At 48.9% G+C, this 27,446-nt stretch overlaps 2 protein-coding genes across 5 annotated transcripts in view; one reads left to right on the forward strand and one right to left on the reverse strand.

Moving 5' to 3' along the window:
• Window positions 1-3,054, reverse strand: part of URGCP (upregulator of cell proliferation) — a 99,138-nt gene extending 96,084 nt beyond the window's left edge. The window contains exon 1 of the mRNA XM_059934305.1: window positions 2,479-3,054. The gene's annotated coding sequence lies outside the window, so the exon portion shown is untranslated. The remainder of the gene's footprint in view (window positions 1-2,478) is intronic.
• LOC132372156 (ubiquitin-conjugating enzyme E2 D4-like) lies at window positions 2,823-26,970 on the forward strand. 4 transcript variants are annotated; one of them, XM_059934307.1, is made up of 5 exons: window positions 2,823-2,943; window positions 10,126-10,189; window positions 14,471-14,502; window positions 14,598-14,675; window positions 23,779-26,970. In XM_059934307.1, the coding sequence occupies exons 1-5, from the start codon at window positions 2,920-2,922 to the stop codon at window positions 24,013-24,015; spliced, it is 435 nt and encodes a 144-aa protein (XP_059790290.1). In that variant the 5' UTR covers window positions 2,823-2,919; the 3' UTR covers window positions 24,016-26,970. The 4 variants fall into 4 exon arrangements, with proteins under 4 accessions (XP_059790290.1, XP_059790294.1, XP_059790292.1 ...); XM_059934311.1 differs by having other exon boundaries at window positions 26,694-26,970; XM_059934309.1 differs by lacking the exon at window positions 23,779-26,970 and adding an exon at window positions 22,228-23,723.
• The last annotated feature ends 476 nt before the right edge of the window (window positions 26,971-27,446 follow it).

Here is a 27,446-nt window from a genome sequence, read left to right on the forward strand (position 1 = left end):
GTCTCTAGAGTTGCCTATTCTGGACCTTTCATATAAATGGAATCCTATGGAAATGGAAGCTTTTTGTAACCAGCTTCTTTCTTTCAGCATAATGTTTTCGAGGTTCATCCATTGTTATGCGTTGAATTGTGTACCCCCAAAAGATGTTGAAGTTCTAATCCCAGTACCTGTGAATATGCCTTTATTTGAAATTTGGATCTCTGCAGATGTCAAGTAAAGATGAGGTCATTAGCTGTGGTGGGCCCTAATCCAATGACTGAGTCCTCATAAAGAGGGGAAATTTGGACACAGAGATAGACACACTTAGAGGGAAGATAAGGTCAAGACACAGGAAGAACACCATCTGCAAGCCACAGAATGCCTGAGGCTACCAGAAGCTAGAGGACAGGCATGGAAAAGATTTTCCTTCACACCCCTCAGAAGAAGCCAACCCTGCCAATACCCTGATTTCAGACTTCCAGCCTCCAAAACTATGAGACAATAAATTTCTGTTAAGCCTCCCAGTTTCTGGTACTTTGATATGGCAAGCCCAGAAATCAAATATATTCATGATACAGCATATTATCAGTACTTCATTCCTTTTTATTGCCAAAATTATTCCACTGTGTGGCTGTATGACATCTGGCTTATCCATTCTACATTTGGGTTATTTTGACCCTTTGGCTAGTATAAAAAATGCTGCTATAAATATTTGCATACAAGTTTCTATGTGGACATGTTTTAATTTCCCTTGGGTATATACCTAAGAATGGAATGGCCAGGTCATATAATTCTATGTTTACCTTTTTAAGGAACTGCCAAACTATTTTCCGAAGTAGCTGCACCATTTTATATTCCCACCAGTGAAGTGTGAGGGTTTCAACTTCTCCACATCCTCACCAACACTTGTTACTATCGGTCCTTTTGATCACAGCCAAGAGAGTATGAAGTAGTATCTAATTGTGGCCTTGATTTGCATTTTTGTAATGACTAAGGATGTTGAGCTTTTTTTGTTTTATGTGCTTATTGGCCATTTCTATATCTTCTTTGAAGAAATTTCTACTCAAATCCTTTGCCTAGTTTTTAATCAGTTTATCTTTTTTATTGACTTGTAAGAGTTTATATATTCTGGATACTGAATCCTTATCAAATATATGATTTGCAAGTATTTTCTCTCATTCTTTTCGCTTTCTTGATGGTGCTGTTTGAAGCACAAAAGTTTTACATTTTTATGAAGTCCAATTTGTCAACTTTCATATCTTTTATTATATTTGCAAGACTTCAGCAAATCTAAAATTACTTCAACATAAAAAAACTATAAAAATCTACGTAAAAAGTTTAGAAGACTACGTTCTAGACTACCAAAAGGAAGTAGAAATGGAATTTTTCATTTGCTATTCAACACAATTCTGTTTCTTTTTTCTAGATTATACAAGTGATGCAAATCCTCTGGAAATTTTAGAAATTAACATTATTAGTATACTCACCATCCAGGGATAACCATCACTGTCACTGAAGTTTACAGTCTCACACAAACTTATAAACATTCATAAAAACTGAGGATCATTTGTTTTATGAGGGGAGAGCCATGTAAACAATGTGGGGATGGATGACTCATGGACTAATAGGAATTTGTGTTGCCATGCTACACCAAGGGGAGGTGGTGCCCAACCAGGGCCATTCAGCGGGCGATGGCTTGAACTGGTTTTACAAGGTGAGTGATGGCTGTGCTTTAGGGGAAAAAGAGAGAGGAAGTTTTCTAGAGGGACACCAGGAGTAAAGGAATGTCAAGGCAGCAGTGATGTAAACCACCGATAGTAAGCCAGACTGGATGACACTAGGTTTTGAAGGGCCTTCCATGGCATGGGATGCAATCCATGCAGGCCACGGGGCATCCTTGAAGACTTCTGGACAAAGACATGGCCGGGGACCATGGAAATGTCTGAGATACATTTTATATTCTGCGTACTCACATGCAGATGACCATACGTCCTGGTTGGTCAGAGACAGCCTCAGATTACACCTTTGGTCCTCGAGTTGCAACCCCTTTCAGTCTCAAAAGCGCCCAAATTTGGAGGATAAATATTATCATCTACACACACACACACACACAAATACACACAACAGAACTTTCACAATTCTCACCTTTATTATGCGAAATGCACTGAGATTTTGCATTCTATTTTATTTCATTAAAAAATGTATACATTGGTTGCAACCCATTAAACTGACTTTGACACACTAATAGCTCCTAGCCCAAAAACTCTGACCTAGATGCCTGTCAGGTCTTGGGAAAAGGGGGAAGAAGACAGCTAAGTTTGGATATGTACAGTTTAAGGCCCTGGTTCTCACCCTTGGCAGTGCATCAAAATCAACTAAAGCATTACTGAAAATGCACGTCTCCAGGTCCACTGCATATAAAGCTCTACTACGTGTATTTCTATGGAAAGAGCTGTAACATATTTGACACACAACACACGAAAGGGGATGAATACTTACAGAATTAAGTTCAAAGCAGAACCACTACTGTCAGGAGTATGTGACAGCCTGGGATGGAACACGGCGGGGGGGTGGGTCAGAGGGCATGGCCGCGGTACCTCCTGGGTGCTCGGCGGGTCCCTGTTAAACCAACGAGCGCCCCTCTCTCCGCCAGCCTCCCTAGACCCTCACTGACCCTGGAGGTTGGGTCGCGGGTCGGCAGAGACCAGGGGAGAGGCAACCGGCGGCGCGGCCGCTCCGGGTCGCCAGGGCCGGCTCCGCTCGCCGGCGCCGGGACGCGCCGAGACGCGCCACAAGCGGAACGCCGCCCCATAGTGCCCCGCGGCGCGCACGCGCAGGCAAGCGTTCCCAGCTTGAAGCCCAGCGCGGCGGCCGAGCCGGCCGGGGGCCGCCTCTGGCAGCCCCGGGCCGGACGCCCCTGTCCCCAGCAGCCGGGGCAGGATGGCGCTGAAGCGGATCCAGAAGGTAAGGAGTCCTCCCGCCCTCGGGCTCCTTGCTAGTCCCAAGCGTTGATTCGCGGGCGGGGGTGGTGCGGCCGCCAAGTGAACGGCGGCTGAGAAGGTACGGAGCACTGTCACACCTGCCAGTAAGGGAAACAGAACCAACCCCCGCGCGGCCTTAAAAGGGCACCGCGCTCCACGCGGGGCGGGGAGAGGTCACGTGGGGCTAGCGCGGCGCGGGGCGGGGCGGGCGGAGCGTCTCTCCCCGGCGCTTGGAACCAGCTGCGGACTCCCCACGCCTTGGCCCATGTGCGCGGGCCGCCTGGGCAGAGTGACGGCGGCGGGCCCCAGAGGAAGGAGGGCATGCCCTTGTGGGGGGTCTGGAGGGCTGAGCAGAGGAGTCGAGGTTGGAGCTGGGCCCTAAGGGATGAGTAAGATCTCTGCAGGTGTAGAAAAGGGACAAGGGCATTAGTGGCCGGGGAGAGACGACGTGGTTGCGCTTGGGGCGGGGACGGGATGACTGGGGTTTAAGCGCTGCTGGAGCAGGGGATGGGAGTGCGTGGGCAGGACTGGGGTGGGCCTTAGGGGCAGTGCTGGGATAACTTTTTTATCCTGTAAGTAATTGGGAGTCCTTGCAGGCGTTTAATATATTAACTAGAATTTGGAAAATGCGCAACAGTAGAAGAAAGAAAAGGTATTTTCAGTTCTGCCATATTTCAGTTCTGTTTGTTGACATTCTAGCATATCTACTACCAATCTTTTACCTACACTTAAAATAAATTATGCTATATTTTGTATCCCGCTTTTTCATATAGCATTAAACGTGGGCATTTGTCATGTTGTGAAATAGTATTCATAACTGTAATTTTTAACATTAGCATTCCGTAAGTACATTACCAGTAACTTATTTAATCACTACCTGTAGTGAATAAACACTGGACGTGGATGTCAGAGGGCAAGGCACTTAATCATTCCCAGCCTCCGTGTCCACATGTTTTTACAGGTGTTCTTTTGAGACTTAGATGATACATGTTTAGTACATGCTTGGCGTATATCAAGTGCTCAGTATGAGTTAACTGCCCCTGATATTCTAAATTTTATATAAAGTAAATAATGCTGTAATAAGCATCATTGTGTGGTGAGCTTAGGCTTGATTGCCAGAGGCGAGATTGCAGGACCTCTAAGGGTATGGCTCCTTTTTAATAAACAGCTCTCCAAAAAGGAATGTTTTCGGCAAATTATTCTGTGAAAGAGGTCATCTGTCATCCTAGGGCTTTGAGACAGGTGAATGACATGCTCAGATCTGTGTTGTAAAAAGAGCCTTCTGGCTCTGATGTGGCCTGGAGTGGGCCAGACACTGGAACAAAGGGAGAGTGGAGGGTATTGTGAAAGTCCAGCAAAGGCTTCATCCAAGTGAATGACCATGGAATGGATACCGAGGCAAGAACTGTACTTGGATGATGTGGAAGGGTAGAATTCACAGGACTTGAAAAAGAGTATGTGGTGAAAGTGAGAGAGGGAGGTGCACAAGATGGGTAGCTGGGTGGATGGTAGTATTATTGCCTATGTTGGGGAATCAGACATTTTGAGGGCAGGGAGCAGGGTGCGGGAGATAAGGAGGGTAGGTTTGAACTTACATGTGTGAACATGTAGGCCGGTAAGATTTACAAAAAGGAGAGCTAGGAGTAACAAGTTTGGACCTTGAGGATGACATGGGAACCGTAGATGTAAGGTAATTGAGGTCACAAAGCCAGGGAGAACTTTCCTTAGTAGGAACCAATAAAGGAAGTAACCAGAGCTGGCTTCACCAGTATGTGACTCATAAGGTCTCACAGGGCCCCTTGCTATGAAGAGCCCTGCCCTTGGTTTAATGCTGTGCAGTCACCGTCTTGAAATTCTTAATAGTTTTGACCAAGAAACCCCGCATTTTCATTTTGCACGAGGACCCTGCAAATTCTGTATCAAGACCTGGAAGAAACAGCCCACAGTGGTCAGAAGACATCACTGGGATGAGTTAGGAAGCCCTGGCTGCAAGTAACAAGAGACCCAGCCACCCTTGCTCACAGAATTGGAGATCCATAGAGCTTTGGAAGTGATTTTGGAGCTCCTGCTCTATTTTTGTGAAATTCTCTGGACTGAGTAACTCTGGGCCCCAGAGCCCACTGGACATACCCTGGGAGACAAGGAGGCGTTGGCTTCCAGAAGTTCTCAGAAAGCCCAGCAAATCTTTTTTTTTTTTTTTCCTTTACCCCTTGTTATGAATCATTTCACATGCTCATTCTTGAACCGGTGGATGGTAAGGGGTGCAGCTACTCTCAGACCTGGAGCTGAAGGTGAGTGTGCCTCTCCTGAGGGACTGGAGCTGAACAGGAGCTCTTCAGGACAGAGGAAGAGGAGTGGGTGCCAGCAGTATGAGTCCTGCTCAGGAGACGGCCTTGCACTAGCTGTCCCCTTAGCTCCCAACCCACAGCCCGTGCCAACCAACTTCATACCTTTTTAAAAAGTTTTTTCCAAAGAGTTGAGTATTTGTACATGAACTTTCAGTTTATTGATAAAGTATTTCCTTCAATTAAACAAGAATTCACATTTAAAAATCTGAACATGTGTCAGTGTAACGTTTCTAAATGTCTTCAACAGGGACAGGGATTTACGTGGCAGCATTACATTTGTGTTTACATTAATGATTATTTTTTGCTTTTTAAAGCAATATGTATCCTTTAGAGAAAATTTGGAAAATACCCCAAAATGCAATCTTTTAAAAAGTCATCTGTAGCCCCATGAGATAATTATAGTTAACATTTTGTTAAGATTTCATTCCAGTCTCTTCACTGTGAATGTATATGCTTCTGATTATCATAGTCACGTGGTACATCAAGTTTTATATTCTGCCTTTTCCCCCTCTTTTTACCTTAATGTTGTTTCATGACTTTTACTCCTGTAGTCTTTAGAGCCTATAATTTTTAATGATTGCATAATACTTGATTAAGCTTTTCAAAAAAAGTTAACTCTTTTTCTGACTATGAATGTTAGTTGTTCTTCAGAGAGAACTTGGAAAATCAGGAAAGTATAGATAATACCATATTTCATCTACTCTAAGATGAACTTTTTTTTTACATTTTCACATCTCTGAAATTGGGATGCTGCTTGAAATCGCTGTCAGCCCGGCAGCAGTTGTAACTTGGTTGTCACCATCTGTATGTGAAAGCCATGTCCCAGCAGTGTATATTGAGGTTAAGTGCATTGTTGGTGTGTTGAGTAATTGCTTTAAAAATGTCTTCAAGAAGATACTGTGGGGGGGAGACACAGGAGGGAGGAGATATGGGGATATATGTATATGTATAGCTGATTCACTTTGTTATAAAGCACAAACTAACACACCATTGTAAAGCAATTATACTCCAATAAAGATGTTAAAAAAAAAAAAAGATACTGTGACTTAATGCTGAAAATAAAAGCGTTTGTGGACACAGGCACAGAAGCAGAACAGTGGGAATTAAGCTTCATATCAATGGAATAAATGTTGCTGGAGAAAGGACTGCAGTTCTTTGTTTCCACGCCAAGCTAGCCAGATGCTTCATAGACCACAGAAAGGAAGGTTCCACCTACCCTCAGGTCGGTGAGGCTGGGTCACCTTTATTCACCGAGGTTTGTGCAAAGAGATTGTGTATTGTGGGCCTTTGCGGAATGGGTATCAGTGGCTTGGAAGAAAACTCCAGAAACAGTATAGTGGAGGACTGTTTAAGAATTGCCACATCATCATTGCCTGGAAGGCACAGAGGATGATCGTGAGGACATCCGTGACCCAGGGTTGGTTTTGGACTCTAAACGGGGAGAACCAATTTATTTATTTCACTTGTTTTTCCTTTTGTGTGTGTGTGTGTGGTATGCATGAGTGATTGAAAAACAAAAGCATGTGCCCAAGTGAGCTTAAAGCTGAGTTTTAAATTAAAAGTTTTAAGTGTAAAGAATATCATACGATATCACTTGTGTGTGGAATTTTTAAAAAATGAGACAAATGAACTTATTTACCAAACAGAAATAGATTCATAGACATAGAAAACAAACTTATGGTAACCAAAGGGGAAAGTGTTGGGGGGCGGTAAATTAGGAGTTTGTGTTTAACAGATACATACTATAAAATAAACAAGGATCTACTGTGTAGCACAGGGAACTATATTCAATATCTTGTAATAACATATAATGGAAAAGAATCTGAAAAAGAAAAAATATATATATGTATAAGTGAATCACTTTGGTGTAACCCAAAACTAACACAACATTGTAAATCAACTATACTTCAATTAAAAAAGATTTTTTTTAAAGATAGCAAGAGGGGCTTCCCTGGTGGTGCAGTGGTTGAGAATCTGCCTGCCAATGCAGGGGACACGGGTCGAGCCCTGGTCTGGGAAGATCCCACATGCCGCGGAGCAACTAGGCCCGTGAGCCACAATTACTGAGCCTGCGCGTCTGGAGCCTGTGCTCCGCAACAAGAGAGGCCGTGATAGTGAGAGGCCCGCGCACCGCGATGAAGAGTGGCCCCCGCTCCCCGCAACTAGAGAAAGCCCTCGCACAGAAACGAAGACCCAACACAGCCATAAATAAATAAAATAAAATTTAAAAAAGATATTAAATGTTTAAAAAAAAAGATAGCAAGAACACAACCCACAGAATGAAGGAAAATATTTGTTTGTCAAATATCTGAAAAGGGACATATATCCAGAATATGTAAAAATTCTTACAACTCAACAATAAAAGACTATCCAATTAAGAATAGAAAAAAAAAAGAATGCATTTGGTCTTAGTTTAATTGCCAGTGTGATTTCTTTCTTAGTTGTATATAAGATGGTGGTACCTTGAATGAGATCTTGGATTCAGTGAAACACAGTAACAGAATTGAGTGTGTAACTATTTAAAGTGTAATGGTTTGCTTAACTATTTTCCTCTGGTAATCTGCTATGCTTTAACCTTCTTTTCCCTTTTCCGGACTCACTTTTATCATCAATGTTATTCATAACAATAATTATTACACAATTTTAACCTGCCTAGTCCTTTACAATTTATAAAATATATTATTTGTGTTTATTGAATAGGTAATAAATTCCCGTAATTCAAAATTCAAAAAATACAGAAGGGTCTACAGGGGAAAGTCTCCCATCCACTCCTGTCCCCAGCCATCCAGTTTTTCTCCCAGGGTGTCATCAGTGTTATTAGTTTCTTCTGTATTCTTCCAGTACTAGAGATCTCTATCCATTCCTCATTCTTTTTGTAATACTAATGACTGCATCCTCTATGCCCTGTTATCCTTGACTCTTTACTGGGTATACTTGTGTACGTTACACACATTACAAAATTATAGCCAAACATTAGTACTGGCCGGTTGGCAGGCACGTGTTATAATTACAACTGAACAGTTAATTATACTGAGGCCCAAAGAGGTCAAAGTTATTTTCCCAGTGACAGAACTGGGACTCAGACCTGGGTCTTCTAGCCGCTATTGGGAAAACACAGGAATGCGATGTATATATTAGTGAACTAATTTCTTTCACATCACACTGTTCTTCCTTGAAATGCCTGTTAGCATTTGAAACTCCTTGGTGCTAGTTGGAATCTGCCAGTTGAGACCCACTTCTGGGCTTTCAGGAATCATCAACTCTTAGTAACCATTCAGCACACCTTTTATGAGGTATATGCGCTCTAGGGACAGGGAACAGCCCATGCGAATGCCTGCAGGTGTGGAGAAACCTGGTGAGTTGGGGGGAATTGGCCAGTACTGCTAGCTTTTCCTGCCCCTGACTGCTCATCTGGTCTGTCTGGGATTTGCCTTAATGCAGAGGGTATAAACAATCCCCTACAGAGTGGTAGTGGAGGTGTGCAGGACACAAAGCAGAGGGAAGCAGGAAAGGAACTGTTCTGAGGAGGTTCCTGGAACCATACTGCATTTTTGAGCATGTCCTCTGGTCCCCTCACATGACCTTAGTTGTTCCCCAAGCTCATTTCTGTTGTGACAACTAGCAATGCTGAGTATTGAGTGCTTACCAAGTGCAACCTATTTAGATACATTAGATACTAGCTAAGAACTGACCGGTGGTATACTGGTAGGTGTTTAAAAACCAACCCTCTGGGATGAAACATGGCCCTGATTTGTAACACTTGCTGGCTTCTGTGATATAATTATTCCTACTGTGGCCAATTATATTTGTGCGTATGTGGGATAAGTACCGGACGGCCAGAGAGGTGGGGGTTACTAGAATGATTAGCATGCCCGGAGATGATACGGTGGGATCAGGAGGGCCTTTGTGGATGAGCTCAGTTTCAGGCATAGTTCAGGTAAGGAAGAATGTGATCGTCCAGGTTTAAACTCCATGTGCGTGCCCGAGACCCTGGGGTTTGCCATCCCCTGAAGAGTTTCCCTGCCACCTGATGGACCATTACTTGTGCCTCCTTCCTTCTCTTCAGAACCTCTCTGGAAACCCCAAGAAGTTTACCCAGATCTGGAATCTGGGGAGGGTGCGGAGTATTAGGAAACATCTTAGTACATGCAAGCTAGAGTTTGAGTCACTGCCCAGACTCTTAGGCCTTGAGGCTCATGCTGGGCTAGGATAACTTTTGGGGATTGTGTCTACAAGTTGGTATCCCATTAAGGGAATCTGGTTACGATGTAATTCCTGTCTCCCCCGTTGGTACATGGGATAGCTGTGCTAGACTGATTCGCATGTGCTTCATCTCCCACTTGGAGCCTTAGGACTCCCATACAACCAGAGGTGTGTAGGGCAGTAGGGGAGGTACAGAAATTGAAATACAGGAGCCCTGTCCTTAACTGGGCACTTTCCGCTGGGCTAAGTGCTTCCATTCAGGAGCCCAGAGCTAAAACCCAACCCCTGCCCTTCTCCACCTGAGTGGGTGATGGGGCCCTGCCCTCTTCCAGCTCTATGACCTTGGGTAAGTAATTTAACCTCTTTACATCTCAATTTTCTAACTTATTAAATGGAAATGATAATACCTTCTGCCCACGTATCTTCACAGCCACGAGTAGACCCTTGTTTTCAAGGGTATTTCAGATCACTTGTTTTCCTTAGCCGGGCCAGCCCACTCCTGAGGTCCGGGAGCCCCTCCCACCAGGAGAACGCACTTCTGGCCAAGAGCTGTGGGGTTAGAGCAGCATCCCCAGTTCACACACCAGCTCTGAGCTCAGTGTCTTGTGTTTCAGGAATTAACCGACCTGCAGAGGGACCCTCCTGGCCCGAGCTCCGCAGGACCTGTGGGAGATGATCGTAAGTACCTTTCAGGGCTCCAGACCCCAGGAGCCTTGCAGCCAAGACCCCCAAGTTTATCAGCCCCTCGGGTTGGTTTGTTTGTTTTTTTAAGAAAACCTATCGTCGTTTTTCCCTTCATTTGGTTGTGAATTGCTTTGTCATTAGATGCCTTGAGTTCATAGCCCGCCTGGTCAAGATGCTGCCAGAAATCACCCTCTCCCTCCACTGGGGCACAAGAAAGCCATCTTGTCCTGAGGCACGTTGGCTTCTGGAAAGTGCCTCTGACCAACTACCACTTGGGGTGTTGGTATAAAAATGGTCATGAAGCTAATCATGGAGGGCCTGCTGCTGCTGCACGAGGGGGCAGAGCTCTGGGGGTTGGTGAGGGGCGGGGGGGGGTGGCTCCTGGCCTCTGCGAAGGGGAGGGGCAGTTCTTTTCTCCCACTTCTGCTCTTCCCCAGGGGAGACGGAAGGAGCAGCGCTAGCCAGCCCTCTGCCACCCTCTATAGCCGGCTGGCCATAGGCCGAGCTGCCCAACACCTGGGCGTCCCGCATCTGTACTCTGCGCTCCCACTTCACCTCCACTTTCTGAGCGTCTTAGGCTCTGGGGCACACTCATCCTTTACTGTGAGGCTGCAGTAGCTGCAGCTGAAGGAAAAGTAGGCCGGGAAGGGAAAGACTGCATAAAAGAAGGGTGATGTGCCCTTCAAGGACACTGAAGAATTAAAAACACGGACTCAAGCAGAACTTGTACACCAGTGTTCATTGCACCGTTATTTACAATCCCCCAGAGGTGCCCAAGTGCCCATCAACAGATAAATGAATAAGCACAGTGTGGTGTATATATACAACAGCATATTATTTAGCCGTAAAAAGGGGTGAAGTTCTGACACATGCTACGATGTGGGTGCACCTGAAAACATGCCATGTGAAATAAGCCAGAAAGAAAAGGGCAGATATTGGATGACTCCATTTACATGAACTAACTAGACAAGGCAAATTCATAGAGACAGAAAGTAGAGTAGAGGTTCCTAGAAGCCAAGGGGAGGTAGAAATGGGGAATTATTTCGTGGTACAGAAATTCTGTTTGGAGTGATGAAAAAGTTTTAGAAATGGATAATGGTGGTTGCACAACATTGTGAATGCACTTAATGCCACTGACTTGTACACTTAAAAATGGCTAAAATGGGGCTTCCCTGGTGGCGCAGTGGTTGAGAATCTGCCTGCTAATGCAGGGGACATGGGTTCGAGCCCTGGTCTGGGAAGATCCCACATGCCGCGGAGCAGCTGGGCCCGTGAGCCACAACTACTGAGCGTGCGCGTCTGGAGCCTGTGCTCCGCAACAAGAGAGGCCGCGACAGTGAGAGACTCGCGTACCACGATGAAGAGTGGCCCCCACTTGCCACAACTAGAGAAAGCCCTCGCACAGAAATGAAGACCCAACACAGCCAAAAATAAATAAATTAATTAATTTTTTAAAAAATGGCTAAAATGACATATTTTATGCTGCGTGTTTTAAAACTTTTTGTTATGTTAAAATACAAGAAAGAAGAATTTCACAGAGCTGGAATAAAAGAAGTGGTGTCATGTGTGTGTGTTCCTGCATGTCCTGTGGGCTGAGGCTTAGAGGAGCTGAAGGTGGGCAGACAGAGCCACTGAAAACGGCAGATTCCAAAAGCTTTATGCGAGAGTTTAAATAATTTTTTTTTAGAGCAAAACAGAAATGATTCCCATTGTATATGCAGAGTTAATGAACACGGGTGGCTTCACGTGATTGTTACCCCATCTGTGTTGTCCTTCCAAGCGTCCCACATCTTGCTAACGTATTTTCCCCTCTTACCTGTTGCTTAAGATAATGTAAGCTAGGGTCACTGGTAAGCTTGCACTGGTACTGACGCAGGCACAGCTTTCTAAAGGTGCCCCTCGTTGCTTCCCCACACCACACGCACTCTCACCCTTCCCTGCCACCCTGTGCTGGAAGGTGGCTATCCTCATCCGAGAGGCTAGCCGCCCTCCGTACTCAGTACCTGAGGGTTTTTTTGGTTTTTTTAAAAAATTATTTATGTATTTATTTTTGGCTGTGTTGGGTCTTCGTTTCTGTGCAAGGGCTTTCTCCAGTTGCGGCAAGCGGGGGCCACTCTTCATCGCGGTGCGCGGGCCTCTCACTATCGCGGCCTCTCTTGTTGTGGAGCACAGGCTCCAGACATGCAGGCTCAGTAGTTGTGGCTCACGGGCCTAGTTGCTCCGCGGCATGTGGGATCTTCCCAGACCAGGGCTCGAACCCGTGTCCGCTGCATTGGCAGGTGGATTCTTAACCACTGCGCCACCAGGGAAAACCCAGTACCTGAGTTTTGATGAGGTTTGTACAGCCTTGGAAACTAGCTAACCTTTGGGGGCCATTTCATGCCTGCCCTGTGGGCAAGTAGCCCCTTGCCAGCAACCCTCTGCAAGTTCCTTTCTCTTCCTCTCTCTTTTGGGGCCTTCTCTTCTGACTGTGCCCCCAAGCCCTGCTCAGCCCCTCAGCAGACCTCAGGGGTTAAAGTGAATGGGACCAAAGGGTCCCAACCTGTTTGCCAGAAGGAGTCACTCATATTAGCTACTCCTCCCCATGGGCTCCTATTCTCTAATATGTTAATTATCAAAACCACTTATTTAATAAGGAATTCTATTCTATATTATGATTAGGCAAAGGTGTACCTACCAGCTAATGATTAGCATGAGTTGGAATAAAGGCAGTCAAAAGAAAAATCCATTAGTTCAGGCAGCCTTATTGTAGGTAAAGTTGTTCTCTTCAGTAGCATTTCCTGAAACGTTTAAAAAAGGTCACGGGCTACTCTGTCTTTGGATACCTCTAGGGGTTTGGGAAACCTCTCCTTTGGTCCCTTCACTTGCCCCCCGCTCCTCATGCCTTGGCAGTTTCCTATCCTGCTGTCAAGGGTAGAATCTCTGAGACATTTGAACAGGCGGCAGGAAACCCGGTACAGGACCAGGTCTGAAACCTTGGGCTAATAATTCCACACTCATCATGGAGCAGGAAGACAGAATTCCCTGGAGAATAACAGCCCCCTCAGATGCTCTCAGCAGCCCACTCGGCCGGGGTGGGGGGCAGATAGGTGCTTTCCACAAAGACTGGAGTAAACTGTCCTGGGAGCTTTGGAAATGAGTCACTGGCCCACTCTTAGCCCAGCCTTGCTGAGTGCACAGGAGCCTTCCTAGGAGTGGGTACAGCAGTGAAAGTAGCCTGAGACTCCAGAGAGGGCAGCAGGCATGATGTGTAGCAAGAGGAGGCCCTAACCCACTAAGGAGGGAGCCTGGCCTGACCACCTAAGGTGGGGACCCAGGAGGGGAGCACAGGGGAAGCCCCCCTTGTTCTTGCTCTTGGCTCTGTCACCTAGTCCGTGGAGCACAGGGCACCGCTTGGGGGATATGAGAGAGGACACAGATGGAGGGTGGCCGCATTGAAGCCCCAGGGCCACGGGCATTGATTGGCTCCTGAAAGAGACCCTTTGGAGAGGACTTCAGAGTCAACTGTGAAGAACTAAGGAGAAAGACTTATAAGAGTAATGTGGAAGGTGGCTAAAGCCTACCTAAGGCTTCATTCTATGCAAAGAGAAGACTGAATTGCAGTTTACTGGCAGCTGGGTAGTGAGGAATTTAATTCTGTCCTTAGAAGAGCTGGCCTCTGTCCCTGGCCTCTGGGAGGCTATCTCTAAAACGTCCTGCCTGATAGGACTGTCTGTCTACCCAAAGGCTTTGACCCACACCAACAATGTGAGTGAGGGCGAGGGCTGGCCGCACTAGCTAGACCAGCCATGTGGTTTAAGGTGGAGGCTTTGGGTCAGTGCCGGAGGAGCTGGAGACTTAGATCAGCCACGTGGGTGGTCCGTTAATCCATCCCGCTTCCGTGATGGAGCCCTCGTAAAAGCTCTGCACGCTGAGCCAGGGGTGAGCACCCTGCAGGCAGTGTTCTGTGTGCTGTCACACATCAGTGCCGGGACGCCAAGGAGGAGGACGGCGGAAGCTCTGCACGTGGACCCCTCCTGGACTGTCCCCGTGAGCTCTTCCCTCAGCCGATGTTGATCGGTAGCCTTTCCCTGTGATACACTGGAGCTGTGAGTACAACAGCCTTTCACGAGTCTGGAGTCTAGGCAAGTTACAGAACCCCCTGCAGGGGCGTTTGGTGTCAGAAGTGAGGGCAGGCTTGCGTGAACGGCACCCTCTGAGCAGAGCAGCTCCTTTTTGGTGGGGAGACGTGTTTGTCAGGGAGTCTCACTTTCCCGTCTCTCTTTTGTCTTGCAGTGTTCCACTGGCAGGCCACCATCATGGGCCCGGTAGGTAGCAGATGCTGAGGGCACCCCTCGCTTTGCTTGTTGCGCTGTATGCTCTCACGAATGCACTAATCCGCTTTCGGTGTCTCATCCTCCAGAATGACAGTCCTTACCAAGGAGGAGTTTTCTTCCTGACCATCCAGTTTCCTACAGATTATCCTTTCAAGCCCCCAAAGGTAAGGACGGGACAGGGACAGCGTGTGATGAAGTCACTGGTACAGAAAGCTGCACCTGGGACTCCTCCACCACCCTGGGTCCGGCCTCCCAGGAATTAAACTCTGGACTTTCAGAATCCATTCCTCCTGTGAGCAAGGGCCGGTGTGGTGAGGGCTTCCTCCTGAAGCCGTGGTTTCAGGGGTGCTCCTTGTAGGGTGGCTGAGTTGGGGTGTGTCTCAGGCTCCAGTTCCCTTCTCTGCAGTCCCTTTCCGTCTAGGACAGGGCTTCTCAGCCCCTGTCCCAGGGACATTGGGCAATGTCCTGGGATATTTGTGGCAGTTAAAACCTGAGGTGGGAGGTGGGGAGAGGATGGCTTCTAGCATCTAGTGGGTGGAGGCCAGGGATGTTGCTCAGTACCCTGCATTGCGTAGGACGGCCCTGGGTGTCCGCAGGTGGAGAGACCCTGGTCTGGGACCCTGGCAAGTCACCTCCTTCCCGCACCCAGAGGAGTCCTGCCCTCATGAGCCTCTCAGTCCTGTGTGGGAGACATTCAGTAGGAGAGCTGGGCCACGCAGGGGAGAAGCACAGAGCAGGAAAGCGGGGCAGGACAGTGAGGGCAGATGGCAGGGGGATCACCCTGAGCATGGGAGGGCCCACAGGGAACTGGGGGACAAGCCTGTGTTTGGGGGCAAGGAGATGCCAGAGGGGTGGCCCATGGCATGGGGTCTGTGGCTTGCTGTGGTGCGGAGAGGCTGAGCGGGGGCCGGGCTGGTTGTGAAGCCAAGGCAGGTGGCACAAGGGCAGGGAGAAGAGACAGATTCTGGAGGATTCCAAGACGGAGCCAACAGGAGAGGCGGCAGGCCAGATGTGGTCACACAGCAGTGATGTGTATGTGATTCACATCACTTTTAACGTATTTTTATTCTTCTGATTGGAAAATCAATAAAAATTGGTTATTTTAAAATTAGAACATTTGGAGAACTAACTAATATACAGATGGAAATCAGTCTCCTTATAAACTTATCCCCAGAGAATATCACAGCTGACAGCCCTATGTACACTCCTCCAGGATTTTTCTTCATACACCAATATATATTTTTATTCTTTTTTTTTTTTTTTAAAGATTTTTTTTTTAATTTTTTTTTTTAATTATTATTATTATTATTATTTTTTTTTTTTTTTATTTATGACTGTGTTGAGTCTTCGTTTCTGTGCGAGGGCTTTCTCTAGTTGCGGCAAGTGGGGACCACTCCTCATCGCGGTGCGCGGGCCTCTCACCATCGCGGCCTCTCTTGTTGCGGAGCACAGGCTCACAGGCTCCAGATGCGCAGGCTCAGTAATTGTGGCTCACGGGCCCAGTTGCTCCGTGGCATGTGGGATCTTCCCAGACCAGGGCTCGAACCCGTGTCCCCTGCACTGGCAGGCAGATTCTCAACCACTGCGCCACCAGGGAAGCCCCTATTCTTATTTTTAAAATAAAATTGTCAATTCTGGTTGTGAATGAGAAAACTGAGGCTTTGAATGGGCACGTCATTTCCTGAAAATGGCATGGCTCATGGTGGAGGGTGGGACTTGAACCCAGATGTGTCAGCCTATTTTTTTTTAACTTTTTATTTTGAATTAATTTTAGACTTAGAGAAAAGTTGCAAACATAGTACAGAGTTTCCATATATCCCTGTCCAGCTTTCCCTGAAGTCAACATCTTACGTTACTGTAGTACAAGTATCAAATCCAGGAAATCAGTGTTGGCCATGATACCCTGAACTAAACTGACAGCCTTCCTTTTTTACCAGTTTTCACTGCTGTCACCCTCGTGTTCTAGGACCCCGCACTGCATTTATTGTCTTGTCTCCTGCATCTCCGCAGCCTGTAGCAGGGCCCCCGTTTCCCCTGGTCTTTCATGACCTTGATGCTCTTGCGAGGCATTGATCAGTTATATTGTCAGAAGTCCCTCATTTGGGGTTTGTGAGATGTTTTCTCAGGGTGAAATAAGGATTTACATTTTAGCAAGACTTGCGCAAAAGTCTTGAGTCTGTCTCAGGGCCCCCGATCTCAGGGCTTGTGATACGTCTTACTGCCCTGAGGTTGATCTTGATGGCTCAGTTCGAATCAGACCTTTACTCCGTGTGTGCACGTTGTGTCGAAGCTGTGGGAAGAGGCCCCTTTGGGCTTCTCAGCCACAGCTCTTCCTGGGCATTGCCACCAGAGGCCATCTGGTGCCTCCGTATTTTAAATCATGATTAAACGTGGTTAGGATCCCGGAGACCTTGCCAGCTTTTAGCAGGGGAGACTGGGGTGTGCTGGGCACAGGCGGGCAGATGCTAAAATAACTCTCTTGAGTATGACTGTTATTCCAAGGGCTTTGGTTGCAAAAGCGTGTTTCATGGTCTTGAATCTACCCCCCCCCCCGCCCCTTTCCCTGTTGAGAGATGCTGCAGTGTCTTGTAAAGTAGTAATCTTCCATCTTACCTCCTTCATTAGAGTATAAGCTGTTGCTGATCTTTCTTAAAATAAACAGGATGTAGTCCTGTATGTCTCTTGGGCATTTTCAGGATTCCTGACTGCCCAAGGACGAAGAGAAAACAGCGCCTCTTATTAAAAGACTGAAGTAAGCCCTGTGAGTTGGAGAGGTGTGTGCTAAAAAGTCCTATCTTCTACAAGAGAAAAGAGTGTTTCTGTCTTTTTAAAATCTCCTTTCCACAGGAGAACAAGATAAAGTAGACTGAGGTTTTGGCAAGAATTTTCTGACTCTGAGAGGGATCTGGCAAGACTGTGTGATCTTCTTTATAGGCGATCTTGGGGGATAAGGCAGATACTTAGTGCCTGAGACGCTTTGGAAGTTTGACCCGTCCTGGAAGAAATCATTTGGTAATAGATGATAAGCCTCCCATACACACAGCTTCCTCTCCTCATATTGTGAAGTAAGTTGTTTTTTGTTTTTTGTTTTTAAACAACAGCTCCTGTTTATTTTTTTATTTTTATTTATTTATTTTATTTATGGCTGTGTCGGGTCTTCGTTTCTGCGCGAGGGCTTTCTCTAGTTGCGGCGAGCGGGGGCCACTCTTCATCGCGGTGCACGGGCCTCTCACTGTCGCGGCCTCTCGTGTTGCGGAGCACAGGCTCCAGACGCGCAGGCTCAGTAATTGTGGCTCACGGGCCTAGTTGCTCCGCGGCATGTGGGATCTTCCCAGACAGGGCTCGAACCCGTGTCCCCTGCATTGGCAGGCAGATTCTCAACCACTGCGCCACCAGGGAAGCCTGCAACACATTTTAAGACTTGCCTTCAGAGTTCAAAGGTTTGAGATTAGGTGAGTGAGGAGAAGGGTAGGAAAGGGGTTCGTCTAATTAAACCTCCAAAGAGAGGGAGGAAAACTGAGGGACTTCAAACCTCTAATGTCAAATTTGGCCTGGTTTTTCCTAAGGGGGTTTCAAAGCTGGTCCACTCCCAGAACAGCCATATGAAAATAATGTCTGGGTGAGTAGGACCAGGGCGTGGAGAAACACTAAAATGCTGCAACCAAATGTCCAGGATCAATTGCTTAATATTATGTATCTCCATGATATCTGTGGTCCACAGAGAAGAAAATGTATCACTCCCGCCGTTAGCTTTTCAGATCTGCTGTGGAGTTTGGAAGGAAGCCTACAGACCTTGCAGCTGGGCATCAGCCATAGGTGACCACGGGAGGCTCCTCTGCTCCAGAAACTGCCGAGCTGTAGCACAGCTTCATTGCCCTTGCTTTCCAGTGAGAGTGCTGAGATTAGCTACCTCCACTTCCTCAGCAGAGCAAGCAGCAGTCTGAGCCTGGCCTGCATTTCCTTTTTGGGGCTCCCCATTTAGGATCCTCTGTTACCACAGCAAGGCTGCTTTCTCTGTTCCATGGGCCCTGGTCCCTGCCTGTTACCATGGTGACGGTTGCCCTTTTAATTTTTGTCTCTTTGCTACCCCTTCGGTCTTTACCTAAACAAAATGATAAACGTCAGGTGTCCCCTGGGAACACTGTCGTCACACGGCTCTGCCACTTCAGACAGGGGTCACAGTGCTCCTTGAACCACACGTAACAAAGCACGGGAAAGCAGATTCACGTTTCAGAGACGAGTCAGAGGCTCAGAGAAGAAACCTCCAGGCCCAGGTTGGTGTTGAGACACTGGGTGCCGTATTTCAGCCTTTCCGGTGTAATGGCTTACGACTCCCAGCAAGCTGATGGATTTTCTCAGTCCCGTCAAAATTTCCCCAGGCCTGCTCGCCCTGTTGGAGGTATGCAGTAGAAAAAGTAAAATTATCCCTTTGGGGGCTTCCCTGGTGGCGCAGTGGTTGAGAATCTGCCTGCCAATGCAGGGGACGCGGGTTCGAGCCCTGGTCTGGGAAGATCCCACATGCCGCGGAGCAACTGGGCCCGTGAGCCACAACTACTGAGCCTGCGCGTCTGGAGCCTGTGCTCCACAACAAGAGAGGCCGCGATAGTGAGAGGCCCGCGCACCGCGATGAAGAGTGGCCCCCACTTGCCGCAACTAGAGAAAGCCCTCTCACAGAAACGAAGACCCAACACAGCCATAAATAAATAAAAATAAATTTTAAAAAATTATTAAAAAAAAAAATTATCCCTTTGGGATCCCCAGTATAAATTACCGTTTACTCTTCGCTAACTTGAGTGGCGCTCTGTGCCTGCCAGAGCCCTTGGACAGGCCACCGCTGTGCTGCTCCGCAGGCCCGTCCCTGGCAAGTTCCCTGGACTCTGTCCCCATGGGAAACTTGCTTTTCATGCCTTCCAGGGCTCAGGTCAGCCTGAAGGACAGGCATCTTAGGCTGAAAACCTTATTTTAAAATGCACTGTGGTGCAGGCAGCTCCCACGTAAGCCCCAGGTACAGATATCACGTTTCCAAGGCGAGTCCCAGGTCAGTAACTGGACAGCAGATCTGAAAAGCTAACGGCAGGAGTGATACATTTTCTTCTCTGTGGACCAGAGATACCATGGAGATGCATGATCTGAAGCCATTGATCCAACATGAACAAACGACTTAGCCCTGGCCAAAAGTGTCTCAGTTTGCAGGACGGTGCCGAGATCTTGATCCTTTGTCAGGCTACGGGAAGACCCAAGAGTTCTAAGAACAGGGCAAAGGGTCAAAATCTCCCGACAAGGGATGAAAACACCAGAACACCAATGTCCAACGGCCCGGCAGCTCACAGCTGAGCTACGTGTCAGCACCGTGGGGTCCCACACCACCCGACGGCAGATGCTCAAGGGCGGGCAGGTTTCTGTCTCTGAAATTCAGGAGGGAGTCTCCTGAAGTTCCAGAGAGGTGCTTATGGGACTGGTTTGCAGAACTCCTGGCCCGAGGCCTGTCCTGGCAGAGGCAGAGAAAGCCTTGAGAGCAGCTTAGGCCACCCGTCCCTCCCGCCCTCACCTGCCCGCCCCTCCCGTGCCTCTGTATCTCCAGCTCTTCTCGCTGCGACACGTGCTTCCTCCCTGGCCGCACCGGGTGAGGACTGGATGAGGATTAGATCTAGCCGTGAAAGCTGGTCCTCTGGGAAATGGAGGATGGCTTACCAGTGTTACCAACCTGGGTCCTTGGACTATGTAATCAATAGAAATTGGTAAGGGACCAGACGAGAAATTCCGGCAAGGCTTTAGTGGGACTTGAGCGGCAGCAGGGGGAGTGAGAACAAGTAACAGGTGCCCTCGCTCGCTCCCTGAGCCGGAGTGGGCCTGGAGGGGTGGCGAGCGAGCCGGTCCCTTCAGTGGGGTGAGGGTGGGAGCCGACGGCTGGGTCGGGCTGGAGAGGAGGCTTCAGTGGTCTGCCCACCCCCTGGCCGGTGCTGTGTGCAGGGATCACGTGCAGGACCCCGCTTTTGCTCCGCGCACCTCAGAAATGGCAGTTAGGTTTTGGCCTTTTTGGATCTTACCGTTCATAACTGACCCCACCTGCGCATGCGTGCAGTTACTTTTCAGTCCCTCACAGTTTCTTTGCATCCTGTTGCTTGAGGAGAGGAGACGTTTGTCCAGGCACAAGCGCTCCGGGAAAGGGTCCCGAGTCCCAGGTCCCAGCCTGTCTCGCCAGCGCCCCCGAGACAGCAGCCTGGTGCCATGCAGGCAGGCAGCGCTCGCCCCCCAGGTCTGGGGTTCTCCCCCGGCCCGTCTGCTGGCCTCGTCATGACCACCACCGGGGTTCCTCTTCTGTTGCCAGAGAGATTTTATTAAAAACAAAACCAAAAAGCTGTAGATAATCTGCAAACCCCCTATCAGACCAAATAGTGGCTTCTTGATTTTCCTTAAAAAAAAAGTCTCCTTCTTATCCCATCTCCACCCCACTTCTCCCAGACTCCCAATCCTCACCCTTCAGAGAGGCCCGCTTGATCTCTCCAGCTCCCCGCCACAGAGCTTCCGTCGGGATGCAGGGGCTTGGCTGGGCTCCCCTTTGGGAGGTGATGACAGAACTGCCCCGTTGGAGCTGGCCTCTCACCCCTGCTGCCCACCTCCATCACCGCAACAGCTCAAGGGCCTAGTCACGGGTTGTGGGGGGCGGGGAGAAAGGCCATCACTGCTGGCTGGTCACTGTAATGACTTTAGGTGGCTCTATGCAAGCATCAATTGCGCACTTGCCAAGGGCAAGGTGTGAAGGGGAGGGGAGAGGAGGAGAATTATAAAAAGAAAACATGATGCGGCTGCCTTCTGGGAACTCACTGGGAGACCACAGGCCTCAGGAAGGAGGTGGGACTAGGGTAGGGTCTGATGGATGGATGGGGGAGAGGGTCCTGCAGGCAAAGGGAGCCCTTCAGCAGAGGCTGGGTTCCAGCATATTCTGGGAGCTGACTCAGCACCTGGGGATACTCCCGCACATGGCCCTTCCCAAACTGGAGCCCTGTTACCTTCTGGGAGCCACAGGGGTCACCAGGACGCTAGGGTAAATGGAATCACAGGGCTGACCTTTCCGGAGAATCATTGAAGGCAGAGGAGGGGCAGGATGAATACAAATGTTCATACTAAGTGGATGGCACATTTCATATAAGCTGGTGTGTAAGACCATTTCACACCCTAGGCCCCCAGGGAAACAAGCACCATCACTGGACCAGGGACCTTTTAGGGGCAAGGACACAGGCACAAAGCTGCATCTAGCCCTCTATCCACGTGAAGAAAGGAAAGAAGTGCCATTAGGCCTGGGCCCAGCCTGGCCTCAGAGTTTGTTCTCGGGCGCGATAATGGCCTGGCTAGGGCACAAGAAGGCCAGCAGCGCTCAATGGGCAGAATGACCCACCAGCTCCAGAGACAAGGATGCGGATGGAGGCGTGGGCCATAAAGTTGAGGGTGGCAGAAGAAGCAAGGGATTTAAGGCTGGCTACCCTTCTGAGGAAAGTTGCAAGTTCCGTGTCAGATGTCCAGCAGTGGGAGTTCCCTGGCGGTCCAGGGGTTAGGACTCCGCACTTCCACTGCAGGGGGCACGGGTTCAGTCTCCGGTGTGGGAACTAAGATCCCGTGTGCCGCGTGGTGTAGCCAAATAAATACATACACACACACACACACACACACATATTTGTGTGTGTGTGTGTGTGTGTGTGTGTGTGTGTGTATGTCCAGCAGTGCAGGCTCAGGACGCCTTCATCCTGCAACAGGAGGGACTAACAGAACCTGTCGACATCTTTGGGTTTAAAACGTCGGCAGGGCTTCCCTGGTGGCGCAGTGGTTGAGAATCTGCCTGCCAATGCAGGGGACACGGGTTCAAGCCCTGGTCTGGGAGGATCCCACATGCCGCAGAACAGCTGGGCCCGTGAGCCACAGCTGCTGAGCCTGCGCGTCTGGAGCCTGTGCTCTGCAATAGGAGAGGCCACGATAGTGAGAGGCCCGCGCACCGCGATGAAGAGTGGCCCCCGCTCGCCGCAACTGGAGAAAGCCCTCGCACAGAAACGGAGACCCAACACAGCCAAAAATAAATAAATTAATTAATTAATTTTAAAAAAATGTCAGCAAAGTTGTAGTTAAACGGCAAAATGCCCATCACCTGTGTCTTCTGTTGCCTTTGAGCCTCATGGAATTCCTGCCGACTCCTTGCTGCGGGCCCGCCCACCTGCAGCAGGGAGCTTGGCTGATGCGCGCACGTCTCCGGGTCTTCGAGGCTGAGGCCTCGGGTGAGACTTGAGAAGCTGGAGGCCCTCACAGCAAGAGCTATGGGAGCAGCACGCGTGCCTCCCCTGTGGCCCTTGTAAGTGGTTGGGGTGGCAGGGAAGAGCACTCCACTGAGGGAGGAGGTTTTGCCCCTCCTGTGAGCCACGCCGTACCGACTTGTGGCTGCCCCTGGCGGCCAAGCCTCACGTGACAAGCAGACCGCGCTGGCCACTCCCTCCCTGAGGGCCTGCGTCCCAGACCGAGGCCAGGACTGAAGCCCTCCCACCTTCCTGCCACTGACCGCTTCCTCCCTGTGTAAATCATAACAGGCACTCAGCTAGGAAGGTTTGGGTTGGTTGGTTGGTTGGTTTTTAATCTCTCAAGATGTGAAGGATTTGTTTACTGGGTTCCACTTACCATGCAGCATAAGTAAGTTTTCTTTCTAGGGCAGGAAAAGCAACGATGTCATTTCTCGAACTCTGTAGTAATGTGGCCGTGTGTGGCTGGAGCAGAGAGATGTGATCCTGGTGGTTTTTAGGAAAATGCTCTTCTTGCTAATTGACACTTCTGTGGAGGAAGACTTTGAATAAACACCTCTTCTTTCCTACTGATGGCTGTGGTCTGAATGCTCGTGTCCCCTCAAAACTCCTATGTTGAAATCTTAACCCCCAAGGTAATGACATTAGGAGGTGGGGCCTTTGGGAGGCGATTAGGTCATAACGGTGGAGCCCTCGTGAATGGCATCAGTGTGCTTATACAGGAGGTCCCCAGAGAGCTCCTTTGCCCCTTCCACCATGGGAGGACATGTGACGGCCATCTATGAACCAGGAAGTGGGCTCTCACCAGGTACCAGATCTACCAGTGCCCTGGTCTTGGACTTCCAGCCTCTAGAACTGTGAGAAATGAATTTCAGTTGTTTGTAAGCCGCCCAGGCTGTGGTGTTTTGTTACAGCAGCTCGAATGGGTGGAAACCCTGGGGGACACTGCTGTGGCAATTCTTTTTCTTAACGTTGTTGATTCTTCTAGGCAGTGGGCTCCGGTAGATGTTTACCAGCATGGTCCCTCCACACTTGGGCCCAGATGCCTTCAAGACACAGCTGCCCTCAGAGTGTGAAGGACACTGACCATTTGGAGCCCTGCTTTCATGCCCTGGATCTGCTATCCAAGCGCACCAGGAGAGCATCAAGAAGTAAAGAAGATCTGAGTCTATCCACGTGCAAGAACAGTATACAGCCTTGTGTGAATGACAGAGCAATTTGCTAAGGAGAAGAGAGAAGAGTTCTAGGAATGACCTGTGGAGACATCTCACATTCTCAAACCAAGGAACAACCAACAAGAGGGAGATGGCCAAAAGGAAATAGGAACTCAGGAAAAGCAGGAGTGGGAGGGAGAGGGACGTGGACAGGATCTACACACAGCAGCCAGAGGGACATTTTTATTTTTAAATAAATATATTTATTTATTTATTTATTTTTGGCTGCGTTGGGTCTTCGTTGCTGCGCGCGAGCTTTCTCTAGTTGCAGTGAGCGGGGGCTACTCTTTGTTGTGGTGCGCGGGCTTCTCATTGCAGTGGCTTCTCTTGTTGCAGAACACAGGCTCTAGGCGCACAGGCTTCAGTAGTTGTGGCATGTGGACTCAGCAGTTGTGGCACACGGGCTCTAGAGCACATTTCTCGGTCTGAGCGCAGGCTCAGTAGTTGTGGCGCATGGGCTTAGTTGCTCTGCAGCATGTGGGATCTTCCCGGACCAGGGCTCGAACCCGTGTCCCCTGCATTGGCAGGCGGATTCTTAAGCACTGCGCCATCAGGGAAGTCCGCAGAGGGACATTTTTAAAATATCCCTGGATCAGGGACTTCCCTTGTGGTCCAGTGGTTAAGACTCCGTGCTCCCAATGCGGGGGGGCGGTGCCCGGGTTCGATCTCTCGTCAGGGAACTAGATCCTGCATGCCACAACTAAGAAAGATCCTGCGTGCCACAACTAAGACCCGGCGCAGCCAATAAATAAATAAATAAACATAAAAACATCCCTAGGTTACATCCTCTCTGTTTAAAGCCCTCCAGGGATTCCATCACACCGAAAAATAAAGTCCTCCCCCTGACCCACAGGGTCCTACAGGATCCAACCCACACCCGTGCCTCCTTCCCTCTCTTTTTCTCTGGGCTCCCACCTCAGAGCTCCAGCACCTCTTGTTCCCTCTGCCTGGAACACCTCCCTCCAGATCTTCCACAGCTGCATCCCCCACCCTCCCACCCCCATATCCAGGCTCTGCTCCTGTGTTACCTCTGGGAGGCCTTCCCTGATCTGTCAAGCTGAAATATGCTACCACACACTAGAGCAGCAAGTGGAACCCTAATGTCCCCACCTTCCCACACCAGGGACCCCTCAGCCTTCTTTCAGTGGAGCCCGGGTCTCCCTGCTCTTCACTCATCAGTGTGGATGGACCTGGTCACCACACTGAGCTGACCTAGCGCCAGAACAAAGGGACCTGCCTCTTTGGTCTGCACAGCCTGATTCAGGCAAGGTAGGGCCTCCCCCGGTTGACTAAAGTGTTGAAGAGTGCTCCCTAGTAGGCCTTCGGGATCCAGGGCCCCCAGGCTGGGGGCTGGCAACCAAGTGGATGAAGGAAACTGGGAACTAGGACGTGTTTAAATAGGAACATTCCCAGAGAAAGAAGAGAAAACAAAGACACGTGGAGCCAAAGAAAATAAGGAACAAGAACAACACGACTGTCTGTGGGTTGAACTCCCCTGGAATATGGAGGCTAAAGGGACTGGGGTGGATCAGAAAGTCACCTGAAGGTCAGGTCTGAGGAAAAAAAGGACAGCAGAGATGTTACTGAAGACAAAAAAAAAAAAAAAAGACTAGAAATCGGGAGAGCTGGGAGGCCTCCATTTACTAGAGTTCATTTTTCCGATGTAAACACATTAGCAAAGTCAAAGTGGAGAAACGAGGAGACCTGTACACTGCAGAAGATCCAGGGTGGTTGGGGAGTGAGGAGGGCTGCAGACAGAGCTGCTGAAGGCAAGGAATATTTGGCCAGGACCGAAGGTTTCCCCAGGGTGGGACCAGGTAACTGCTCTGCCCATCAGAGAGATGTCAGAGTTTCTGCCTGTAAGACAAGCAACAGTAATGTGAACAGAAATGAAAATGGACATAACAAATGAAAAGTATTTGTGTCCAAATAAGGTTTACAAGCCCTTAAATGCACAGTCCAGACCCCAACACCTTAAGATTTTGGTAACTGATTTGGCAGCAAAATCTGACCTGAACTGCCATGAGGCTATTTAGAGTCTTTCTATAACCCACTTAACTGATTTTTCAGACGTCACTGCAGAAAAATGAACACGTTTGATTACCAGACTCTGCTCGGGATCCTGTGGTAGAGTTCATAGAGTATAAAGGGTATATGCGATATTTTCTGAAAGCTGAATGACTCAATTCCAAAGCATGGAATTCTAAGGGGCTATGGGACTGTGGATCTGAATTTTAGGAAAGTGGGGGAGTTCTCTAGGGCAGAGAAGGAAGCTTTGAGCTGCTGTGGGCCGGGCATGTGTCTCTGTTTCCCTCCAGGTAGGTCAGTCATAGTCAGGTGCAGGTTGAGGCATGGTGGGCCCCTTCCATCAGGCAGCCAGGGCCTGGAAAGAACCAGGACCTTGACGGAGCAGGACCCTATGGGGCCTTCCCGGGGCAGACACCCCGCCCCTGCCACCGTGTCCTCTGCCTGCCTCTTGTCTTTAGAAAAACTTTAGCCTCCTAGGCCTTCCCTGAGTTCCAAAGAATAAATTTAATCAGAGAAGTGAGAAAATGCAGAAACAAAGGAAAACAGTCAAGCAAGACAAAATAATAATAGTTTAGCCACTAAGCAAAGTCAAGGCCCTTTACTGCCTCCTCAAGGGCTACAGATATTATTTGGAGCCATATCCTTGAGCTATTTTTTGCAGATACTGAAGCCCCCACTAGGTGGAAGAAGTTGACCGCGTGCTGCCCACAACCCAGACTGGTTGGAACCAGAAGGTTGACGATGTTGATTACCAGTTACCTCACCACCAACCAATCAGAAGAATGCCCACGAGCTGACCACACACCCCTCAGCCCCCTTGCCTCACCCTATCTTAAAACCTTTCCCTGAAAGCCAGTGGGGGGGAGCTCAGATCTTTTGAGCGTTAGCTGCCTGGACTCCTTGCTTTGGCGCCCTGCAATAAATGCTGCACTTTTCCTTCACCACAACTTCATGTCAGTAGATTGGCTTTACTGCACTGGGGCCAGTGGACCCAAGTTTGATTGGGTAACAGGACCAGCGCAGGGCAGGTTCTCATCTCTCCTCCGCCACCGCATCCTCTACCTCACTAGAAAATGCAGGTGAGGTCAAAGAAACACGACAGCACTTTGAGTTAGGTTTGTGGCAGTGTGACCATCACTTAGTGTTCATTTTTATTCTTCTCATTAATTCATGCCTGCTTCATTCCTACATAAAATTTCTTTTGAGGGTCCACACAGAGGATCGGGGGATCCCGTGCCTGTCATGAATCCAGGATTCTCAAGCAAGTGCTTTAACTGCAACAAGAGTTGAAGAATAAAATGCACAGGGCTCCGTGAGTGTAGCGAACAGGGGTTTGGGTGGGGTCCCTCCGCCGGACCCACAAGGCGCGCCCGGGCTCGGCGGGACAGAGCACGGGGACGCGCAGAAGGCCGCG

The sequence above is a fragment of the Balaenoptera ricei genome, chromosome 9, assembly GCF_028023285.1.
Source record: "Balaenoptera ricei isolate mBalRic1 chromosome 9, mBalRic1.hap2, whole genome shotgun sequence".
NCBI classification, from domain to species: domain Eukaryota; kingdom Metazoa; phylum Chordata; class Mammalia; order Artiodactyla; family Balaenopteridae; genus Balaenoptera; species Balaenoptera ricei.